At 37.7% G+C, this 23,122-nt stretch overlaps 1 protein-coding gene across 6 annotated transcripts in view; it reads left to right on the top strand.

The window, feature by feature from the left end:
* Positions 1-21,143, top strand: part of LOC134563414 (arfaptin-1) — a 46,562-nt gene extending 25,419 nt beyond the window's left edge. For all 6 annotated transcript variants that reach the window (XM_063421326.1, XM_063421328.1, XM_063421329.1 and 3 more), the window contains 4 exons: positions 5,357-5,578; positions 8,937-9,094; positions 11,213-11,387; positions 19,549-21,143. In XM_063421326.1, coding sequence (XP_063277396.1) covers positions 5,357-5,578; positions 8,937-9,094; positions 11,213-11,387; positions 19,549-19,704 — 711 coding nt within the window. In that variant the 3' untranslated portion in view covers positions 19,705-21,143. The remainder of the gene's footprint in view (positions 1-5,356; positions 5,579-8,936; positions 9,095-11,212; positions 11,388-19,548) is intronic.
* Positions 21,144-23,122: the final 1,979 nt, after the last annotated feature.

Genomic DNA, 23,122 nt, shown 5'->3' with positions numbered 1-23,122 from the left:
GCCCATGTGCAGAGGGCTTTTATGCACACAGAAAGCGGAAGGGGAAGAGGTCAGGGTGATTACCCAATGATGGCAGAGCATGAAAGGGTAATTAGGGGAAGCAACGTAGGTATATGCTAATGTATTGGACAAGGGAAGGATTGCAACACCTGGGTTGGACCAAAAACTGAGGAAAGAAACAGGGGTGTGCTGGGTTAAACCATAAAATGAGAATATGGATACATATGACCTAAAAAGCATGCTGTAACAGTTTCATCTTGGCTGATTGTTTTTTCTTAGTGTTGTAGTAGTTGCTTCAATTTGTGTGTGTTTTATACGCTTCTATTTCATGATCAGTTGAGATTTGATGAAATTAAAAGAATAACATAAGAATAACAAAAAGGGGCTTAAAGCACACCAGTTTGCTACAAGTGACTCTCTTTAAAAAACTATAAGGTAAGGAACAATTGTCAAGGAATGCATTCTTGTCAAAAGTTTTAAACAAAGACCTGTTTTGAAAAATAGCTTCTTGTTATGCCTACAACTTAAATGGTAGGGTTGTGGACAGGTGCATCAGTGAGGTCTACATCAAACCGTGAAGAAATTACAATCTGTGGAAAGTCTGAATCCCTCCAGTGTTCTTTAAGTCCAGATAAGAACATCCTCCTGAGTGAGGATGAGAAGCAGGGATAGAGACATTCTACCCCTAGTAGATGCTTATGCTGTCTTTCTGTTAGAATCAGAAGTTTCTTTTTTAATTTTTATGTCTAATTAAATCGCTTTTAGATTTTCTACTTTTCGTGTCATCTAAATATTGTAGCGACTGTAGAAGTTGCAGTCCAGTGCTATCCTGGGATGCCTTAGGAAGAACATTGCCAGCAGGTTGAGGAGAAGATCCTGCCCCTCTACTCAGCCCTGGTGAGGCACATCTGGAGTGCTGTGTCCAGTCCTGGGCTCCTTAGGACAAGAGAGACGTAGAGCTCCTGGAATAGGTCCAGTGGAGGGCAGCAAAGATGGTGAAGGGACTGGAGCAGCTTTTGTATGAGGAAAGGTTGAGGGAGCCTTTTCAGCCTTGAGAAGAGATGACTGAGAGGGGACCTCATGAATGCCTATAAAGTATCTGAGGGGAGGGTGTCAAGAGGATGGATCCAGGTTCTTCCCAGTGGTGCCAAGCAATAGGACAAGAGGCAGTGGGCAGAACCTAGAGCACAGGAAGTTCCACCTGAACATGAGGAAGAACTTCTTTACTGTGCAGGTGACTGTGCACTGTAACAGGTTGCCCAGAAAGGTTGTGGAGTCTCCCTCACTGGAGATACTCAAGAATCCTCTGGTCACAATCCTGTGCAATGTGCTCTAGGATGGACCTGCTTGAGCAGAGATGTTGAACCAGATGTTGAACTGCTGTGGTCATTTCCAACTTGACCCATTCTGTGATTCTGTCAGCTACTCTGGAGTGTGCTGTGGTCCAATCAGAATACGTGCTATTCAGCTGAAGCTATTCCTTAAAATACTCTTGTTCCTTTAAAACACTGATACTTAGGATCAAATCTCCTATGCCACAACTAAATAGGATAGGAACTTGACTTTCTTCTGTATTTTTGGTACCTTGATTTAGAAAACAAACCCACAAAAACTCACAGTGTCTCAAACTCACTGACATGAACCAACAGCCAGAAGACTAGTGAAAAATGTTGGGAAAAAGGGGTCTTGGATCTTTGTTTAGAACATTCTTTCTTTGCCTGTAGTGTCTGTAAAGTCCAGATTTTTAGATTTCTTTTATGGCTTTTATTTCTTTTTAGCCTCTCTGTTACATTTTTGTTAAATGGTATGCTCTGTCTCACCCCTCGAAAATGTACAGTTTATTCCAAGCCTGTATCCCTCCCCTGAAGTATCATGTATCTGTAATCCCATTGGCCCAAGTCTTATTCCACGCCCATTTTGAATCTCCCTGTTAAGCTGTGCGGGGGAGACCAGAAACTCTCTCTTGGTCCCTTTCTCCCTAGGCTCTCCCTCTCTCCCCCTCCTTCCCCCTCCCCCCCCCTTTCCCTCAGAAACCATGCTTCTCCTTGTAGTGGGGCTCCCAATAAATCCTCATCTGACTGGCACCCTCAGAAGCTGTGTGGAGTCTCCTTGCCTGCCTGCTGCCACCAATGAACATACAGCATAGGGGGACCCTGGGGACCCCCCAGGGACCCCAAATGCACCGCAACACCTCCCCTTTGCTGAAATCCAGAATCACACCAGTAATGACATAACAAACTAAGACTAGCATTTTCAGAAAACAACATGTTTACTTTTATCTATTCCCAAACATGCCTAAGGAGCTGTCAGTTATGATCTTTCTAGAGTTCCATATTGACTTGCTGTCCACTTTTTTTTTGATGTATAAGATCATTCAGAGAACTTACAAATTCATTTTGAGTTGATGGAGTGTTGTGCAACTGTACTTGGAGATGCCATAGATTTGTGTTGTAGGCTTCGTACAAAAAGCATATTTAATATGGTTAAGGACAGTATTTAAATTTGTGGACATATTAGCTTGCTTTGGTTCCTATCAGGAAGATCATGGGAAGAAGTGTCCTCCTTATCTCATAATAGCTAACTGTTCATAGGTTTGAAGACACAGAAATAAAGAACAAGAGTAAATGTCAGCACTTGAATCCCTCTGAATTTAAAATCCCTGATATCAATGTACCAGACATTGATACACAAGGGGAGTTAGTGGTGAAATTCGCTGTTAGGAAGTTTTTTAGGAATTAGACATGAGTAGTTCCTATACCATGGTGTCTGTATCAGGGGTTGAGAAATCTAAATTATTTGGTATGTTTAGAAGTCATTCCCATCTGTAAATGCCTTTGCAACTACCATTGCCCTTCACATTTTCCAGTTGAATGCTCCCTAGTAATCATGAGTTAGTGTGATAAGAAATTGCCCTTCTTTCCATAGTCTAGTGACAAGATCTTTTTCTTTTCTTTCTTCTGCCTATGCCTTCCCCTTTGGATGAGAAAGAGGTTTTCAGTCTAGCAAAAACATTTAGGCCCAAGAAAGTCAAGACTCTTCTTGACTTTCAGCAATTCTAACAAGCTTATATTTTTGATTTTCATACAACTTCTTAAACTTTGAGGGGAAAAAAAAAAGGCAAACCTGTTTTACAAACCTCTCTAACTCTGGGCTACTAGTAAAACATTTATTTCTGAGACATGTCCAGTAATGCCTCTGTTCATCTTTGGCATATACAATTTAAAATATATTTCTATTAAATGTATTTCGGTAATTTTTTTTTCTCTGAGTTGTTTTTCTTAAGCTTTGCATTGGATAATTTCTTTTTGAGTCGCATGGTCTTTTTCATGACAGTTTCCTTTGTAGATACTCTTAGAACAAAGCACAATGGAATTAATGTGTGGAATTTTATTTGCTAGTGAGAATATAGAGCAACTTGTCTGCTTATAGTGTGTACCAGTTCACTTAGAACTGGAGTAAATCAAAATAGATTGGGGCATTTTCTTTATCTTTTGCTACATCTGAGTTAACAAAGTATGCAATATAAGTCTTTCTAATTACTGTTTTTTCCTCACTTGTCACTGCTGGGCTTTTTTAGGTGTTTTGCTGTGACTTATGAAGCAAATACCCCTTGGCTGAAAATAATTCCTTCATTTGTAATTTATCCTTGCTTTCAAAAATTTTTCTTTCCATGATTCAGATTTTTCTCTTACATTTCCATGGGGGTTTGTGTGTGTGTGTGTGTGTGTGTGTGTCAGCTCTTTTGAAAAATAGCCAAAATTTGACCATCACTTCCATAGTTCCTAATGAAAGGCTTATTTATGCTCAGAGCTCACACTCAGAGCTAAGCTGTATTTTGCAATTTCTCTTGGAGTCTTTGGTCGTAAAGTTGTATTCTATGTTATGATTTGTTATGCTCTCCGAAATTTCTGATGCTTGACATACAAATGTCACCTAGATTAGCTGTGCTTTTTTCTTGTGAATTACTTGAATCTAACAAAGTAGCCCAAATAGTCTCTATCTTCTGACCTAGACCTTATGGGTCATGACCAACTTGATCTCCTTGATCATTCTTGAGTCTCTCCTGTGTTCATCTATTACATTAAGAAAGTACATGGAAGTTTTAGCATGTTGAATGTGCATCTGCTTTGGACACAAGTAAAGATGGTATTAAACTAAAGTCCTTGAATTGGGAAACCTGGGAAATCCAGTGCTGTAGTGTATTTGGGGAGTATGTCGTAAGATAAGCTTGGGCATTATTTCACACACACAAAAAAAAAAGAAAACAATACCAGCTTTGTGCTTAGGTTAAGTCCTTTCAGAGTAGTTGTGACCTTGACTGCTAACTTAATTTCCTTGTAACTTTTGCTTCTAGCAGTAATTTTTCATATGTCTAAGTTAGCTATCCGTTCATGCCTTGGGACCACAGATTAACTTCAAGTAATTTACTATAGCAGTAAATAATTCTGCTTTCCATAGAGAAACTGTATAGCTTTGCCATACATCTGCTTTGCAAATGACTTCTATGCCTCAGTCAAGGGAAACCCCACTGTGCATCTTGAGAAGCTGAATGCCAAGCTGGACTCCAATCTCTGGCAGAGAAGGTGTCACAGATGAGTGGAATGTGGTAGCAGCCTGCTCTGTCACAGCCATAGGCTGGGTGAGAGTGTCTACAGCCACGGAAGAGCACATTTCCTGCTCATTGTGTTAATGAACTGCAAACCTACTAAGAATTTGACTTATGACAGAAAAGAAAGTCTTTTTGAGTCAATCATCTCTATTTTAAAGATGTGTAAATAATGAGTGCATTTTAATACTTTTGCGTATTTCTCAGTAGGAGTTCCCAGTTTCCTAGTTAGCTTTAAAAAAACATGCTGAACACGACCTTCTTACTTGCCCCCTTAAAAAAATACTCAAAAAGAACATTTTTGGAGAATGTAAGATGCATGTTCTGCAATTGGATGATTGGTAGACAAAGCCCAAAAGATTACTAACTAGACATTTTTATGCAGAATAGTAATGCTCCTATTAACTGACTTAAATGCAGTGTGCTAAAATGCTTCTTTTAACTTAATGAGATTCACCAAACCTATAAAGGGATGTGTTCTTTTACTTGAGAAACAATTAGTTATGCTCTTGATTTGCTAACTTGAATATTTATCGTAGTAGGAGTTGAGACTTGTCCAGCTGTTCTTGCTGAGTCCTGATAAACTTCTAAAGACTGTTGTTTTTTTCAGTTTGTTGTGCAAACTTATATTGGGAGGGGTGGTTGTGAAAGAATTGTGTGTAATTATATGTCCCTTGAAGCTGAAAATGGGTGTATACTGTGTTGTTTTGAATATACTTGAATCTTTATAATTTAATTTTTTTTCTGCAGTGTACACGTCAGTTCATCTCTGAAAAACTGGGTCGTGGCTCAAGAACAGTAGACCTGGAACTAGAAGCTCAGATAGATATACTGAGAGATAACAAAAAAAAATACGAAAATATCTTGAGACTGGCACAGACACTGTCCACACAGCTATTCCAGATGGTACATACCCAAAGGCAACTTGGAGATGCATTTGCTGACCTGAGTTTGAAATCCTTGGAACTTCATGTAAGATTTCTATAGTGTTAAAAAAATACAGTGGCAGAGATGAAGATAAGCGTAATTGACTTGTGCAGGGTATCTGCTAGTTAGCAGCTACTTTTATAAACATTGTAGTTAACAATGTATTGCATGCTCTTTTTGTTGAAAGCTTGTGATTCACTTAAAACTATAGGAAATTATTGAAATTACTGTAGTTCTTTATTGTTTCTTAAATGTTAGCCTCTAGTTGATGGTTGAACTCAAGAACTGACAATTTTGCTTTGTAGAGTAGATGCATGTTAGTATTAATTTTGCATCTAATGGAATGCCGTCAAAGTGTTCCAAAGTGTTACATCATTTCAATTACAAGATGTCTTTGGGGAATGTGTGCATTGAATGTGAGTAAATTCTTTTTCTGTAGCATATTTAAGCATTGAGATTTGATCTCAAAGTCCTTTTTTAATCAGAATTTTTCTACTAATAAGACTAATCTGTGTTCTTACATTGTCTGGAGTTGCTGAGCAAGAGAGGCAATCTTGAGATATCTGGGTTGTTATCATTCCATGGTTTAGAAGTTTATGTAACACTGGCACTTTCTGTTGCCAGTTGTAAAGTCATTTGCTGTAAAGAGAGACAAGATGGATGTTGCTTACAGTGTATAGTAGCTGGCTTGCTTCTACATTGCTTGTTCTGCATGTGCAAAGTTAAAAAATTTGATCCTTTGGAAAACCAATATTAAATGATTTAATAATTCCCTAAAACATAGCTGCTGAAACAGCTCAAATAATCTTTGTGATTTTAAAAACATCTGTCTTTTCATTATTGTCTTTTCCCATTGAGTTTTAAGCGAGTAGGTGGAGTTCATGCTTGCACAGAGGAACCTTAAGTGATAGCTAGCTGAAAAAATGTGAAACTCCTACACTAATGTGGAGGAATTTTTAATATTAGCCTGACAGATGAAAATCTGTGAATGTAGAGCACTTCTAGCAGCTAAGAAATTAAATGACTTGCTAAAAGAAGCTTTTAATAATCAGTTTATTCTTTATACAAATATGGGCATGTGGTTTGTGGCAGAATTTAGTGATTGTTATGAAGTATGTGCTGAAGCTGGATGTTTCTTCCAAAACGCTGATGGAATCTGGCATCATGCTCATTTAATGAGTCTTGGGGTTTTTCCCATGATTAGCTTTTAACTTCTAATGGGAATACTGATCTTCCAGGTTCTTTCAGTGTATTGGGATTTGTTTCTGTCATTCATCTCTCGTGTAGATTCTTAAATGGAGTTGTTGATGAAAATCAAATAAAGGGTTTTGCTGCTGTAATAAAAATTATCTAACCTTTGCTTCTTGGAGACTTGCCTGGTGTTTGTCTCTTTCCTTTTTGTATTTTCCCTATGTTTAATCTGTAATGTATTATCATCTGTAGCCTGGCCTACTTTTGGATATTTGCATTTTTGACTCTAAAATTTGTGCAGGACTAAAAGTAAAATTTCTGAACGGTTAATCTTTAATGTTTAATGTGGTAACAGTATATAAGCTTAAATAAAATGTAAAAGCCCCCTAAGTCTCAAGGTAATACTTCTTCTTTTATAGATGATAACAAAACAAAATTTTAATGTGGTATCTGGTGAGGTATTACTTCATGTGAATGGGTTGCTGTTTCTCTTTATATCCAAAAGATAACTGCTGGTTCCAGGCTCATGTGCCTCTAATTATATAGGCAGATGAATCCCAATTTTAATTGACCTGAGCATAGAGTATGAACTGAGTGTAAACTCCTGGTGAAGAAAGGATTTCCTGTGTGTTTCGTAAGAGGTATCTGCAGAGGTCATGGAAAAAACTGAAAAGTTTGTGTTGAAACTATGAGCCATTGGAAGGACACGATTGTTGGTTAGCATATTCCTTAGTACTGCAGGCCACTGCAATCCCGTCCTTCTTACCTCCCCCTTTGAACTGGTAGTGTTGTTCATTTGGGTCTGGGATGATCTGAGTGAGAGGACCAGCTGGGAAACTAATTGCAATCTTGCCTGCGGGAGGGAAAATAGGTGGGACTAAGCTGCTGCAAGGGGCAGTCCCACTGCTGTTGTCTGCCAGCATGCTGCTATTTCTTTGTGCTAGCACTCGTGTTAGCTGTATAGCTGGCAATGTTGGAGCAAAGCCACCTGGAAAATACTTGTTTTGCGTTTTTTTCCCAGCAAAATCTGTAGCAATTTACCCAGCTGCTTTTGCTGCCCAAGAAGCTGTACAAAGCAAAGATGACAGATCTTCAGCAGTGTTTATAGGACTTAGCTCATGAAAACGTGCCATAAGTTCTCTTCCTTTTTTCTTCTCCTTCAATTGCATACTTTCACTGCACCATCTTTTCTAGAGGATTCTTCCCTTACCATTGCCCATTACCCTTATTGTCATGAACTTGTTAACATGAAATATCATTTGGCTCTGGTGTTCATTTTCTAGACAGATGAAAGGAAACGGAGAATACAGCACTTCTGAGTCAGTTGTTGGCAGTATGCAAGCCTAAAAATACCAAAGTTCCAAATATGAACCTAGTGTGTTTTACATTCATTGCAACCAGGGATTGTACTCTTTTGTGAGAACTCCCATCTGTAGAATACGGAGATGCCATATGGATGACACAGATAGAATAATTGGATTCATTTAGCATCTATGCATTAGGAAAATCTTTGCAGTCTTGGTCAGCTTACACTGCTGTTAACAAAGAGACGTGGACAAACATATGTCTAAATTTGACTAAAGTGCCTTGGAAATAATTTTGCCCTTGTCCCTTTGAAATTTATGGATGAGCTACATTAAAAATTTTATTTGCTATTCATTATAATGCTCTGCTCTTCAATTATTTACAGCCTATTAAACCATGATAGATGTTGGGGTTTCTTGCAGTGCTCCTTTCCAGAATATAAGAATAAAACTTAATAGCTGCATGCCTTTGTGAATTTAGTTACATTCCTGTATTTAATGTAGTAGTGTCTCTGTTCGTATTAAAGCATTATTACCTAGACAACCACAAGAGATGCTGGATTAAAACCCTGCTGAATGACAATGTGAAGTTTGCATTGCCACTTACTTTTAAGTAACCTTCAGGATATTAGAGTGCAGAAAAATCACATTATAAAATAGGATTTAACATCATGTGTGGTAACAAAATTGTAAACTATGTTTTACTGATGTTGGAGAGATTTCATAAGAACTGTGAACTAAATATTGTGTTGAAATCATAATGGTTTAATCATAATCATGCCCAGACAGAAGTGAAAGACCTGCCACATCCATGTTTGCATTTTTTTTCTTTTTTTTTATATAGTTGCTAATGAATGCTATGATTTCAGTTGATCTACAGCTTTGTTTTCTCTGTTCTTTGTTTATAGGAGGAATTTGGCTACAATGCAGATACGCAGAAACTTCTAGCTAAAAATGGAGAAACACTTCTCGAGGCTATTAACTTTTTTATTGCCAGTGTGAATACATTGGTGAATAAAACAATTGAGGATACGTTGTTGACTGTGAAACAGTATGAAAGTGCCAGGTAGCTATCCTGTGTCTAGCTCTTTTCCTTATGAATTAATCCTTGTGAAGCAGACTCTGTATCAGCTTAGGCCTTGTGTTTGAGTGACTAACCTGTCAGATAAAAACCTTATAACACAGCTCTCATCTAATGAGGGTTTCTGTTTAACTGTAAATGATTGCATAGATCTTCAAATGTTTTGTACATGTTCCCTTGTAGACTGTGAGTTTTACTTGTTGGCTGTAGGAGTAATTATAGCTGGTTTTTCACACGTGCTAGATTAAGGTGGCTTTCTAAGTAGCGTGACAGTGGAAGATTAACACTTTTATCCAGCTGCATTGCAATAGATAAAATAATCTCTTTGACTGAAAGACATTTAGTCTTGTGCCTCTGTTGGTGAACAATGCCTGCAATTCACACTTTATGCAGAAGTTACAAGCTTGGTCAGAAAGGGGAAAATAAAACAAATTTCTTAGCGAGTGAATAATGATTTTCCTACCCTGGAGGTTACTTTTAGATATGGCATAGTATGCTAAAGCTGGGTTCCTTTTTCCTGCCAGGGACTCCCAGCTCTTTCTGATGAGTGGGTCCATTGTGACTTCCTTTCACTTACCAGAAAAAAGTACATTTCCTTTAATTTGACAAAGTATGTAGTTTATGTATATAATTTTTTGTGATATTTGAGGGGTTTTGGTCAGAAATTGCAAACTGCTTGAGTTTTGAATTTCTTTCCCCCTCTTTTTAATTGTTCTGTTCTAATGCTTATTTTTAAACAAAATAGTAAGTTATTGTTTTGATATTTAGGTATACTTTCAGAGTCATGAATGGCAGAATTAATGTGTAGATAAGGTATTGCTTTATTTTTGACATGTGTTAAAAAAAAAAGAATTGGTTCATACATTTTCCAAGTATCCCCTTGAAAATTTATGCAAAATATATCTGCTGCAATTGTTCTTGTCAGTCATTTTCAATATATGGTTCTTCCCTCCTGAAATACCTTCATTGCTTTCCCTTTCTGTTCACTAAAGAAATCAAATATTTTGCCATTTTAATAAAGCAAATAAATTATAAAGGTTCTTCACTGATATGGCTAGTTCATCATTTTGCACTGTGAAAATAAGTTGCATTTATTTCTGTGCCTCTTCTTTCCTATCCCCAGTTGTACTTTAGCATTCATCTGTTCCTCTCTTCTATCATCTCTCTGCTAGTTTAATAGTTTCCTTTTTGGAATTAAGCCATAAATTACATATAAATCCTCAATCATAGTGGCAATGTGAATCAGGAAGAGCCCTGTGAATATTACTCCTTTTACCTCTGAAAAAGTTGTATTTTTCTTTTGAGCAGTTACATCAGCTGAAAACTGTTTTATAACCAGTTTTTAATCCTGATTTCTTTCCAGTTTAAGAAATGTCTGTAAGAAAGCATATTTAAAAGTCCAGAAATAATGTGGTGTGTCCCTTTAAAATTTGTGAATATGCTAGATTCCATTATTTGACAGCTACAAAAAAGTATGGAAGGAAGAGTGATGATTTGGGCAGGGCTGCACCATCTTTTTGCAGTCTGTTTTTCCATACTACAGACAAGTTCTCAGAAAAATATTTGTGGAAGAGCTATGAAACTGTCCAATTAACGCATATGGAAAAGCTTGAAGCATGTTGAAAATGCTTTAGGTCAGAGTTTGGTGTAAGTGACCTGTTCCTCAAACATCTGCTTAAAGGGGGTGTCATGCTCTTGGGTGTGCCTCTTACTCTCAACACAAACTCTCCAGTGAACTGATTCAACAGCAGACAAATGACCTGAAGAATATTTGCTAGCTTTCTCTGGGTTAGTAGGATGAGATGTCCTGGGAAAAGCTCTGGCTACTGAAGCCTGTACAAAACAGAAGGCTGAGAGCATGTTGGCCAAGACAGGAACAGAAAAGGGAGCTTGTTGAGGCAGCTGTATACAGTGTGCTTCAGGGTGGGTTTGCTTGATAAGTTGGAGGAGGGAGGAAAAAAACTTGCCCTTTTTTTTTTTTTTTTTTTTTTTTGTACTTAACTGTTTTGTTCATCTTCTGTTGTACTTGGCCTTTTATGTGAGGTCAGTTTTGAGGCACTGCCCTTAGATGGTTCTTTTTTACCTTCTCCTCTTCCTTCTCAGGATTGAATATGATGCTTATCGAACAGACCTAGAAGAGCTGAATCTTGGCCCTCGTGATGCAAACACTCTGCCAAAGATTGAACAATCACAGCAACTGTTTCAAGTGCATAAAGAGAAATACAACAAAATGCGTAATAACGTATCTATCAAATTGAAATTTTTGGAAGAAAATAAGGTAAGCAACTACTTTTCATGTTATGTTTAGGAGTTTTGTTCTAGAAGTTACTGCTTTCTAGACATATTTTAAGTTGTTACATCTTGAAATATGTATTAATTTGAAAGTAGAGCGAGCAAGGAAAATAAGCTGAATTTTCTGAGTTCTTGCTCTATCACTGGAGGACACATTTTTAGAGCAAGCAGCTTTAGAAGTCCTTAATCAAGCTGTTCCAGCTACAAATGACAAACATTGTGGCAGTAAGTTTCTTGTTGTTACAGGAGGTTTCAAGTTTGCAAAAGCATTATTTTTCCAGTTAACGTTTAATGGTTAAATGAGTCACATAATTACTGATTTAATATTCAAAGTAATACGTACGTTTGGCAACAGTCACAGAGGTTATGTGGAAAAAAAGTGACAGAACTATGAAGAGGCTTCTTCAAAATTAAGCTTAAAGAATTAGAACTGAGAAGTACTGCTTTCTATAATTAATGCCCTTTTAGCTTCTTAATTTAAAACAAGACTCTTGAACTGTTGGTTTGAAGGGTGGGGGTTTTTTTCCCTAAGTGTTTATTTCAACCCTACCATTTCATCCATACCCTCTTAATGATGGGATTCTTACCCTTCTTATTCTACCAGGAAAAAATAAAACTGCCATACAACACTTTTAAACTGTCTTTTCTTTGATAAATAAGTCCTTTCAAATTGTCTCTAATTAGATGTGAAAATTATGGTCTTTCAAGATCTGATTTTTGTTCATACTCATGGTAAATGAGATGGCTATAATCATGTGTGGTATATTTCCCATGTCTTCAAAGGAAATAAAATGTGACTAAAACTTGCATAAGAGATAGTCGTCAGTTTATCCAGGGTTAACATTATCAGTGGGTTAACATTTTCAGTATGGGTTGATTAATGTATTTTAAAAATTTAAACACAAGTAACAAAAGCCTGTCAAAGAATATATGACTGGCCCCAGATGACAATAGCAAACCACGCTCCTTGCATGGAAGGAGGAAGCTTTAAAGGAAAAATCATGGAGACAAGCTAAACCAATTAAAATGGATTATTATTTTGTATTCTTGAATATAATATCACGTATTTAGTTGCATCAGCTTCTTAGAATAAAGATGGAGGTCAGGGAAGAAACATGAACCATCAACAAATGATAAGATCAAGAAAATCAGCAAACTTTTTGGTTTCCAAAACAAAATAAGCTTAAAACATAGCTCCTGAGCACTGTTCCGTCATACATGCATCTGCATTAGGACTCCCTGGTCTGGAGTTCTAGCATGGTCTGGAATCACATAAACATCAAAAGTTGGCTTTGTTATGGACCAGATCATCAGGTGATGAAAAAACTGGTGTTGGCCTGACTTTATTTCCAGTTCTTGCTGAAAAAATTGGAAAATAAAAGGATTGAAAAAATTCAGTTTTCTTGAAGAAGCTGAAGTTTTATCTAAATGCTGACACTGATTCTTAAATTAGAAAATGCTTCTGAGAACTGTGTTTTAAAACTATGCTAGGTTGAAAACAGATATGGTGAAGTTGTCTTCCTACTCTCCCCACCTTTGTTTTCTTCTTTTAATAAGTTGTTTGCTATCACTACAATGTACTTCTGTTAAAATGATTTAATCCTTCCAGCTCATATCTGTACAGGAATTCTGATGCTTAAGTTCAAATTAGTTTAAAATAGGACTTATCCTGCTTCCTCATGGTTTCCATTATCTATATAACACACTTAACAACTTATGTTTATACGTATAGGAAGGTTTCAGAGCAAAAGCATATTATTTCCATCTTGTACAAAACACATTTACATATTTTTTTAAAACTAAATTAGATAGCTTAGGAAACACTGAAGAAGTCTTCCTAGTGACAGTCTTGAATTAGATCAAGCATCCTGTTAGCAGTCACAGCCTACAAATTGTTTCTGAAAGAGATTGTTTTTTCCTTCCTGACTTTTAGATTAATAGAGTGGAGAATCACACATGCTTCAGCCTTTTTTTCACTGGTTGACATTTCTCAGTTGTGACACTAGAGATGTAAAAATATTTACTAAAGGGTGTGTGTAATTTTGTTCCCAAGTGAGCTATGGAAAGGACTTCCTTTACACTTAAATATCGGCTTAAATATAATTATCTGCTGAGGGCTTTTCTGAAGTAAGCTTTACTTTATTTTTTTTCTATTTATTGTGTAAGATGACATTTTGTCATCATGGCAATAATTTGAAGCGAGTGAAGGAAGTAGCTTACCCTGTAGAGTAGGAGTAGCAGGTAGGATGGCTTGTGCCTGCCTTGGAGAAGAAGAGCATAAAGTGATGGAGAAGCAGTGGAAAGACAAAGTGATGTGTTGCTGTTCTCATCAGGGTCTCTGCTCTGAGGCGCAGAGCAGCAGTGTATGAACCTTGCACTACAGTGGCCTTGGACAGAAAAGCTCCGTCTGTGGTTTGCAAATCTTTTGTTTCCTGCAGCTGAGAGTGCTGGCACAGAAGCATTGCCTTTTACACTTCAGCTGCCTTTCTAAATAAAAAAAAAAAAGTGTAAGAAGGGAGCAGGAGCAGCAACAATTCTGTGCTGTCTGCTCTTGGTGGTGTATTTCTGTGAAGTACTTGTTCTCAGCGTAAAAGTGAGCATTCAACTTTTTATAATGGCTGTAGGTGAACAGAACTTTGTTTTCTGAGCAAATACACTTTCTTTGTATTTTCTGAGCAAATACACTCAGTCTCATCTCTTGATGAGAATCTGTTTTAAAGAGAATAGCTACTGGAGGAAAAGGGAGTATTTGATATTCTAGGAGGAGCAGAAAGAGAGATCAGGAGATTCTTTGCAGAGTTTCCGTGTAACATTGGTTGGTAGGACTGAGATGGGTCCCAGTGTGGCTGCCTGATAACATTTCTTAATTAAGTGCAGAGATCAGATATAGAATAGAATAAACCCAAAACGACTTTTTAGTTCAGGTTTTCCCTGTTCTTGCTGTTTATGGCAGCATAAATCTATTGGTTCAGTCAGGAGCAGTTCAGCTATCAGCAGTGTGTTCCTAGTAAATGGTGCTGCAAAGAACCTCTGAATCCAGTTTAACTGGCTGGTGGGCTCCAGTTGGCCTGTGTTGCTGCAAATGTCACCAAAGAACCCATAATCTAGATGGCCCTATCTGGGTTTTCCCTCTGTGGCGAAAAGGCATCACATGGTTGCAGTCTCTTTGTGCCTTTTCTCCTCTGTTCATATGCTAATATTTCAATTAAAAGCTCTCAAAGGCTCAGAGAGTTGCATTTATAGTAAAGCTGGAATATCAAGTTTCTGTCTGTAAAACCAAGATTCACAAGACTTCTATTGACTTTTATTACAGCATTTGATCTTGAAATTAGAACTCATTTTTCTTAATGCTGATACAAAGTTTTATTGTTGCTATCCCCAGCTAGCAGAGTTCTGTAGAAGTGTGTAGCATTTGCTAGTGACTATAAGAATAGTTGCATTCAAAATCTGCATCTTACAAATAGTTAAATTTTTTAGAATAAGGATGATGTCCTGTTCTCAGCTCAAAGATTTCTGTAATTTCAGGAAACAGTTTTAGAAGGTTTTGTCCTTTTGAGAAAAAAACCCTGTTACTCTTAGATGCACTTGAGAAATGCCAAATACCATCCTATATAGAGAAGAAAATTGACTGCACTTGTGTGAGTTGTACTTCAGGAGTTTGATTCTTAAATGCTTGCTTCTACAAATGAAAGCAGTCTGCAATCCAATGGAGACCCAGATAATGAAACTGTTTAGACTAAGTACCTTCAAATTAAGATAGCTAGGAGAAAGAATTGATGGTTGTGAGGAGATAAAAAGTCACAGAAAGACTCGAAGAGGTGCTGTCTTTTTGGTGATTGAGATGGCTGAAACAGGCTGAATGAGGAGGGTGTAAAGAAATACACACATTCTGTGCCACAGAAAATAGTGTTCAGAGGGAGGTGAGGAAAGAGAACAGTATTTAGAAAGAACTGAAATGTTAAGAGCATCCATATGAAAAGTCAAATCCAACCTAAGTATATGACACTTAAGTCTCCTGTGTAGGTTGCGTCTTGGTTTTTATGCTTAGCCACAAAGTTCAGTTTTGTTTTGAGATATGTTTGTCAATTGTATTATGGAGTGTTTACTCTGCTTATAATTAGGAACAGATAGGTGTATGTAGTTCATTAACAAGGAACAAAGATTTTAACTGTTGTTCAACTGTAAAGCACAATGGCTTTTTGACAGCTATGTTAGTCATACATTGGAACCTGTATTTTAGCTGTATTTTAGCAGCATACTGTTAGCATCCTTAGATTGAGGCAAATCTTCAAACACTTCTTTCCTGGAATCGGTGCTATAGCTTGCTGATCAGAAGTAGGCCTTTACTGCTGTAATCTGACAATTGTTTCAAGGCTTTGCTGCAAAACAGTGTGATCCCTTCATCCCTCCCTTCCCCCCCCTCCCCCCCGTTTCCTTCTCTCTAGTGTTTGTAGAAGTGTTTTTGCAGCCGTGTAGAGAATCAGACTAGGAAACTGATCCAGGTTAAAGCAGATACGTTGTTGTCTGCTTAATTTTAATCTAGATCTGTTCTCTGATCCAACTGACTGCATATCTGCATGAGTGTTTTGCCAACAGAGGGCTAAGGTGAAATACAGTGTGGAAGTTGGAATCAGTGACTGGATATGGGAGTGGGTAAGATACTTTCCCATTCCCCAGGCTGGAGTGAGATTCTTTCATCAGAAAAGTGGGTAAATTTGAACTTGGTTTTAAATGAATAGTTGGTGTCCAGTCCTTAGCTGTGTCTTGGGTTAACCCCCTGAGACTGGGGTGATAAAATGTCTTTGCCCTTTGAGGAGCCCCGAGTCAGATGCAAAGAAAAACGCAGTCTTCAGGTTTCAGGTTTCTCAAGGTCTTGCTCCTTGTTTATTATATGTTATCTTTTAAGTTCTTCCCGTGCCCTGCGGAGCTCCGTGCTGCAGCAAGGACACACACTGACTCCTCCTGTCTGGGAGGGTCTTCACGTCTTGTACTACATGTTACGTGTCTATTATTTACAATCAATTACCAATGCCTACCACCTATGCTAGACAGGTCATATCTACTTTGACCCTATCCAAACGTGCCACCTTCACAGCAGAAATGTCGGACCAGAAGAAGAAGGACAGGACCACGCCCTGAATCCCGAATCCATGTTGTCTTCTCAAGCCCACACACCAAAAACTACATTCACCCCCAGTGATAAACTAATTACTATCTATTTCACACCCTTGTGACTTGTAATTCCTTCTGCAATCTAGGTAGTCTTTCCCATGGACTGAAGTCAAAGACTCTGTCCTCCTGGGCTCTGTGCCAAGGTCTCCAACCCCCAGACCCCCCTGTACGTGTTCCAAACCCCCCTGCCTGGGTCCCAGGCCCCCTTGACAGGGTCCCAGACCCTCCAGGGCGACCAGAGGGATGCCCTGGACTCCAACAGCTGTGGTTGCAGGTGGTTTTGCTGTGGACATTGGGTGTTTTGAGGTACTACAGCTTTTTTCCTCTGCTGGCTGCTGCTTCATAGTAGAGCTTCTTTGTACAGTGTCAGACAGTTTAAGTGGTCTTTTTCTAGAAAAACTTTATCTTAAAGTTACTTGAATGAAGCTTTGGAAAAGATCTCACCTTCACTTTTGGGTTTCACTTAGCAATCAACTTCTGAAGGAGGAGAGTTGAAGTTGTAATACCTTGAACCTCTGCAACTAGTTTGATAACAATCACAAAATTTATACCACAATGATCTAGGGGCTAGAACCTCATACAATAAGGCAGCTTTAGTAGTTCAAAAAATCCCTCCAAAACAAACCATGTTTTTTCAGTCCAAATTATCTGCTTTTACACTGTCAAGTCCTGCCTCTGTGTGTGTGTGTGTGCACATCCTTGAGCCTAGGCCTGACTGAATTTTTTAAATTGCCAGAAAATTTTGGGGCAGGTCACGGAAGGTTTCTGTTAAAAGCTACCCTAACAAAGTACCAAATATAGTCTCAGACTGATGGACTTGGGCTAGGAGGGGAGGTTCATTACCCCTGTTTTATCTGAGTTCCTAAAACTCTTGTAGCATTTTAATAATATGCTATAACAGTGAGTGTACTTGTCTGTAGAATTCCTGGCTTGGATTGCATGAAGTGTTGCATGTCATTGATGAAAGAATCTGCTCAAGAAAAGCACTGTGCTTTCTATCAAAACTTTTAAAAGCAATCCCTTCATGTTGTTGTGACATTTTCCACTTGTAAAGTGTAATATTTTGGTAATTAACATTTTTATAGATGAAAAATACGTATGTTTATATACTTGTCTGCCCACACAAACTGAAGAGGCCATCTTTTATGACTCAAAAAAGAGTTTCAACTCTGTTTAAACAAGTGTAGTTAGCTAAATCCTGTATCTCCTAGATGTTAAAATGTCTGTATGTGATAAATTCTGTAAATTCTTTTGTAAATAAAAAGTTGTCTAAAGGTATAATGGGGAATTCCTTTCTAATCATTCACACCTCTCATGTATTTTCTTGGAGAGCCTTTTGGTTGAATAAAGTATCATTTTACACTGTTAATGAGACAAAAAGCATATTCTTTGGCATGTATTTGCATAAATTAACCTGAATTATTAGGGGAAACATAGGGAGAAAACATAGGAATTCCAATTTTCAGATGTCAGAGCAACTTAGATGAAAATTTGGGCCAGCAAAGAACAGCTTATCACTTAATTTTTGAATTGAGTCTGCTATTCAGTTAAAAAAAAGTTATATAATTAGAAATGTTTACTTTGTGCAGAATTTTTATATATTCCTGAAGGGATACACACACATATGCTCAACCGTTTTTTCTCAAGGAGTTTTTAAAATATGTTTATTAGATTTCTGAGTGAGTGTTGCACTCTTCAGGTGTCATAGGATGCCAAATATAATGGTGGGGGGTTTAATCAGAGATCTTTCATTAAATGAAGATGATAAAGTCTTTCTGTATTGAGTCGCATGCATTTCAGAGAAGCACAGAGAAGCCAATAACAACCTGTTAAAACAGGCAAGGCCCACTGGTAGGCATAGGCCAAACCTGGCCCAAGGACAGTTTTGATTCCCAGCATGACAGAAATAGACTGTCCCTTGTGGATTGTGCTGAAAGATGAGACAGTGATCTAAAATTTGAGTAGAGAAAGCTTAATCTGTTACCTCCCACATCTTCCCTTGGGGCTCTCTCAGCCACCTTGTTCCTCTGTTCCCTTTTATGTTGACTGCCTGCTGCTGGGCTCAACCTTGTAGGCTGGAAACAGGTACAGGGCCACCACGACGGGGATCTGGGGTCTGACACGAGTAAGGTGGTGCTGGGCTGAGAGTACACTCAGGAATAAAAAGGACAGGGTTTGGCTGCAGGAGAAACTGGACAGATGCCTTTCAGCATACTGCTGTCCATTCACAGCTTCAGGTTTCCTGGTGTGCTAGGATGGAAATGTATAATTTGCTTAACTTTGACTTCATCAGTGAGGCTGTAGCTTGTTATCATAGAGCAGGCTGGAAGAGAAAAACAGTGGTGCCCTCCAGCTGCCCTTGTGCTCTTCTCCCCAGGTTTTGGTTGCTGCTGTGACAGGTGTATTTCATGACTTTGACTTTGCACAAATGTTAGAGTCGAGATACTGACAACGTGCTGTAAATAATCCTGTGTTACAGGAGATGGGGATGAAATATTGCTGTGAGAAGGACATCAGTTTAATTTGATTTAGGTGTCCATGAGCTGGAAAGCAGCAACTCTCTGCAAGGGGGGCAAACACATGAACTGTATGCTCAGATAATGCCATTGCCATGTACTGTTTCAGGGAGGTCCTTTTGGCCTGCAGGCACGTATCTTAGAGGTTTGGCATCGAATTTCAAGGCATCAAGTACTTGTAATCAAGTGTTTAATATTTGATAACATTATGCTGTTTAGTGAATTGTGTTTGCTCTGTGCATGCTGAGTTGGTATTGACTGTTAAACACACTTTATGAAAACTCTGAATCTTTAGTGTTAAAGAAATTAATATTTGCATTTGGTATCTGTATTTTTAAGTTTTGTTAAAAAAAATCTGTAGGAAGTCTGAGCATTTCAAATACGCCTATTTCTTTATAACTGACCTGTGATGATGTTAACATCAGCCTCCTCCTCTTATGTCTCTCTCCTTGCCTGCAGGTGAAGGTATTGCACAGTCAGCTTCTTCTGTTCCACAATGCCATTGCGGCGTACTTTTCTGGCAATCAAAAGCAGCTTGAACAGACACTTAAACAGTTCCACATCAAATTGAAAACCCCTGGAGCAGATGCCCCGTCCTGGCTTGAACAACAGTAATCAGATCATAGAAGAGGACCCAATGTTAACCTAAAATTCTTTAAATCTGAGAATAATTAAGGGTTGGGGTTGAAGGACTGTTGTAGTGATTCTTGAATGGACAGCTTTAAATTTTTTCAACCTTTTATAATACTGTAAAACTGAATTTGATAGGAAAGTGGGTGACTTTAAGGTAACCAAAAGTAATTTCTGTAATTTCAAATATAGAGCACTCCTTTTGTATGTAAAGGTTGGCTGTTATTTCTGTAACTGGGATAGGGGAGGCAAAGAGGGTGGGGAAACAAAACTATGATAGATTTGCACTGACAAATGATGCTTGTGATTTCTGGTATTTTGGTGGCTACTCAAAATATTTCCACATGGAGGTTTACATGATTTCTACCAACATCTGGTATTTTATAGTTGAATATAAAAAAATTTTTAGTAATTTTCATATGACTTTTTAAAAAAGGATAAAGATAAAAGAATATTTTGCAAATTAATAATGTAAGGCCTGTATGTAATATCTGCATATAAGGCAACAGTAGCAGATGGCTCATTGACAAGTGGAATTGCAGCAAATGTCTTTTTTAAAAATTTACCTTTCCATCAAAGGATTAAAAAAACACTAAAACAAGAATCACTGTCAGTCTGAGGCTTCTGAGCACACATTTTTGCTTTGCACCAAGTGGTTTGCTGAGTGAGGCCAACCATTAAATGCACTAATTTCATTTAAACTGTTTCTTTCTCTATGAAACAAATACTGTACTAGCCTTAAATCACAGGTATGTGCCTTTTTATAAGATAATATTTTCCACCAGTGTACATAATCTAAGAACCCTTTCATGTAACAGTTTGTCAGTTCCCAACAAGGGGAAGATGACTGTGTAAATGCTGTGTCGTTGTACACTTAGAGCAAATTACAGCTTTAGTTAAACTTCATGTTTAACAGGTATGATTTTGAAAGGAAATCAGACCAGTATGTTTTTTCTGTTTAACTGAAAAGCATACTTCAGTAATGGGAGTAAAATGGAGGACACATTTTTAATTTCTTCATCATTTCTGTAGTTCTTAAATGTAAAATTATATGTCAATTTTATCATAGACATTTTAAATTCAATATATTGGAGTCCTCATTTGCACGTTATGTTGCTTTATGTTATGTTAAGTAAAATGAAATACTTCAAATATGGTATTTACAATGGTGTGGATTGTATAATTTATGTACTGTATGTTCAAACGCCTTTCAGCTGACATTCTTAAAGTTTTCAGTGCTTAACACAACTGTAATGTAGCTGTAAATCAAACTTTTTAATCATTCCTCATTAAATTCTTGGCCTGACAGAGCCTTCTTTATGGTTTTTTTTCTGTCAGAATCTCTTGTAATAGCTCAGTTTCATTCCCTAAAATGTATATCCTATTTGAATTTTGTATTCATATTAAACGTGTTTGCAGCCAAACTTTCTTGACTTGTGATGATTAAAAGTAGAAGGGAGCTTCTGCAGTGAAAGCTTAGTCCTGTTTTTGTGAGTTGTCACCCCTGCCCAAGAATATCTCATAAAGTAGTGCTGGGTAGTGATGCTGTTTTAACAGTGGGCAAGTTCAGCTGGAAAGTAAATCCATAGCGAAACAGATCTTTCAATACATGCGGGTTTTGACTTGAACTTTTACAGGAAATTAAATTTCATTTACAATTCTTATGAAGCTGTTGACTTCCACTGAATCCTGGCACAAGTGTGGTATGACGGTGCAAGGAAAGTGAGCTGAGTGACGGTAGGGTTGAGCCAGAAAATGCATTATTGCAGGGGTGAAGAATGCAAACCCACTGATCACAACTGAAGCATTGGCTTTCAGAACACTGTAGGAAGAGGGTACATAAGGAACATGTGTTCTTGGTTTCTCCCTCAGATTCACGTGTCTCCTGCCTAGGACTGCTGCTGCTCAAAAGGAACTCATCTGTCAGAAATGGTAGGAGTGAACTTTGAATCTACAGTTGCCTTAAGAAAACTGACCAATGTGGCATTTTGTAACCCTCAAACTTTTGCAATGGCTTAAAACTGCTGGAGTCTCTTCACCTGGAAGAAAAGCTGGGACCAAAGAGATTACTTGCTAAAACCTGTCTGTGTATTGTTTATACCAGGGGGAAGGAAGAATTACTTTCATTTTGCTCAGCAAAACAATTAATGGGTAGCCTCAGTGAGGAGGATTCTCTGTTCAGGTGATCAATAGGTTATTAAACTGATAGTAGCCTGCTGTAGTACTGTAACTTTCTTTGTCACTGCTCAAATACATGTGCTTATGAAATAATTCAAGCTCATATCTTAATATTTAAAATTAGCTTTTTAGATCTAACCAAATTTAAAAACTTGTATCAAGAGACTCTAAGAGAAAAGACACTTCAGCATTTATAATGGGAAGTAATTATGGTTGTCAGGCTTTCTGATTCTTGCAAAAAAGCATTATAAATAACTTAAGGTTGTAATGTGGCTTTTATCTAGGTGGACAGTTGTCAGGATGGGGTGTTTTTGTTGTTTGTAGAGGAGGCCATACCCACTTAGTAGAGACTTGTCTGTGAAAGATTTCATCTCTATTAACAAATTGTTACATTAATGCTTACAGTGTTGTGTGAGGTCTCTTAGGATGAAGAACTCAAAGCAATTAGTAACATTTTCAGATATGCTTTTGTAGCTGCTGTACCAGAGACTTGGGGAGCTGTTTTGATTCTCAGTAACCATACTATAAGTTATCTGTACTCCTGGCTTGTTTGAAACTTGTTGCTCCTGTTATTTTGTTCATCTGAATTCTACAAACAGCTTTTTTGCTCTAAAAATGCTCTTTGGCCTACTTCATGCTTTGACAAGCCCCTTACAAAGAACCTTTCTGGTTACAAAATGTATCTGTATTTTTATTTGAAGAGATCTACACAAGCAGAGTATAGTAACACACCATCATTAAAGTAACAGCCTTTTTTTCAATCTTCAGTCAACTGGTTTTCCCAGAAACATTATCTCTAGTCTGTCTGTCCTTTCAAAAATGATCAAAGTAATGTAAAAGGAAAGCTAAATGTTGGCCTCAACTCTGTTTTGAACTGAATGGGGGGCATATTCACTTTTTATGCTTTGCTTATCTGCTCTTGTTCCTTGTTGTGGTGTTACAAGAACTGTACAGTATTGTAATTATTTAGCATTCCTCATCTGCAATTATCTTTAGGTTTGGGGGTTTTTTTTAGTCTGGTTATATTTTCCATGTTGCATGCTTGGTGTAAGGGTTGTACTAGTCACAAAAATTTTTATATTACTCATGAATCTTATCATATTCTGTGGTAGCTCCCACCCTAAAATTACCAAACTACTCATTGCTAAGTTGTGTTGAATTGAAAGGGATTTTTTTTAATCAGAAGATCTTTATTAGACTGAGGATTTGACTGCTGCTTGGTTTA

Source organism: Prinia subflava, chromosome W, assembly GCF_021018805.1.
Source record: "Prinia subflava isolate CZ2003 ecotype Zambia chromosome W, Cam_Psub_1.2, whole genome shotgun sequence".
Taxonomy (NCBI): Eukaryota; Metazoa; Chordata; class Aves; order Passeriformes; family Cisticolidae; genus Prinia; species Prinia subflava.
Note: the sequence above shows the minus strand (reverse complement) of the source record. Positions and strands in the feature narration are given on the sequence as shown.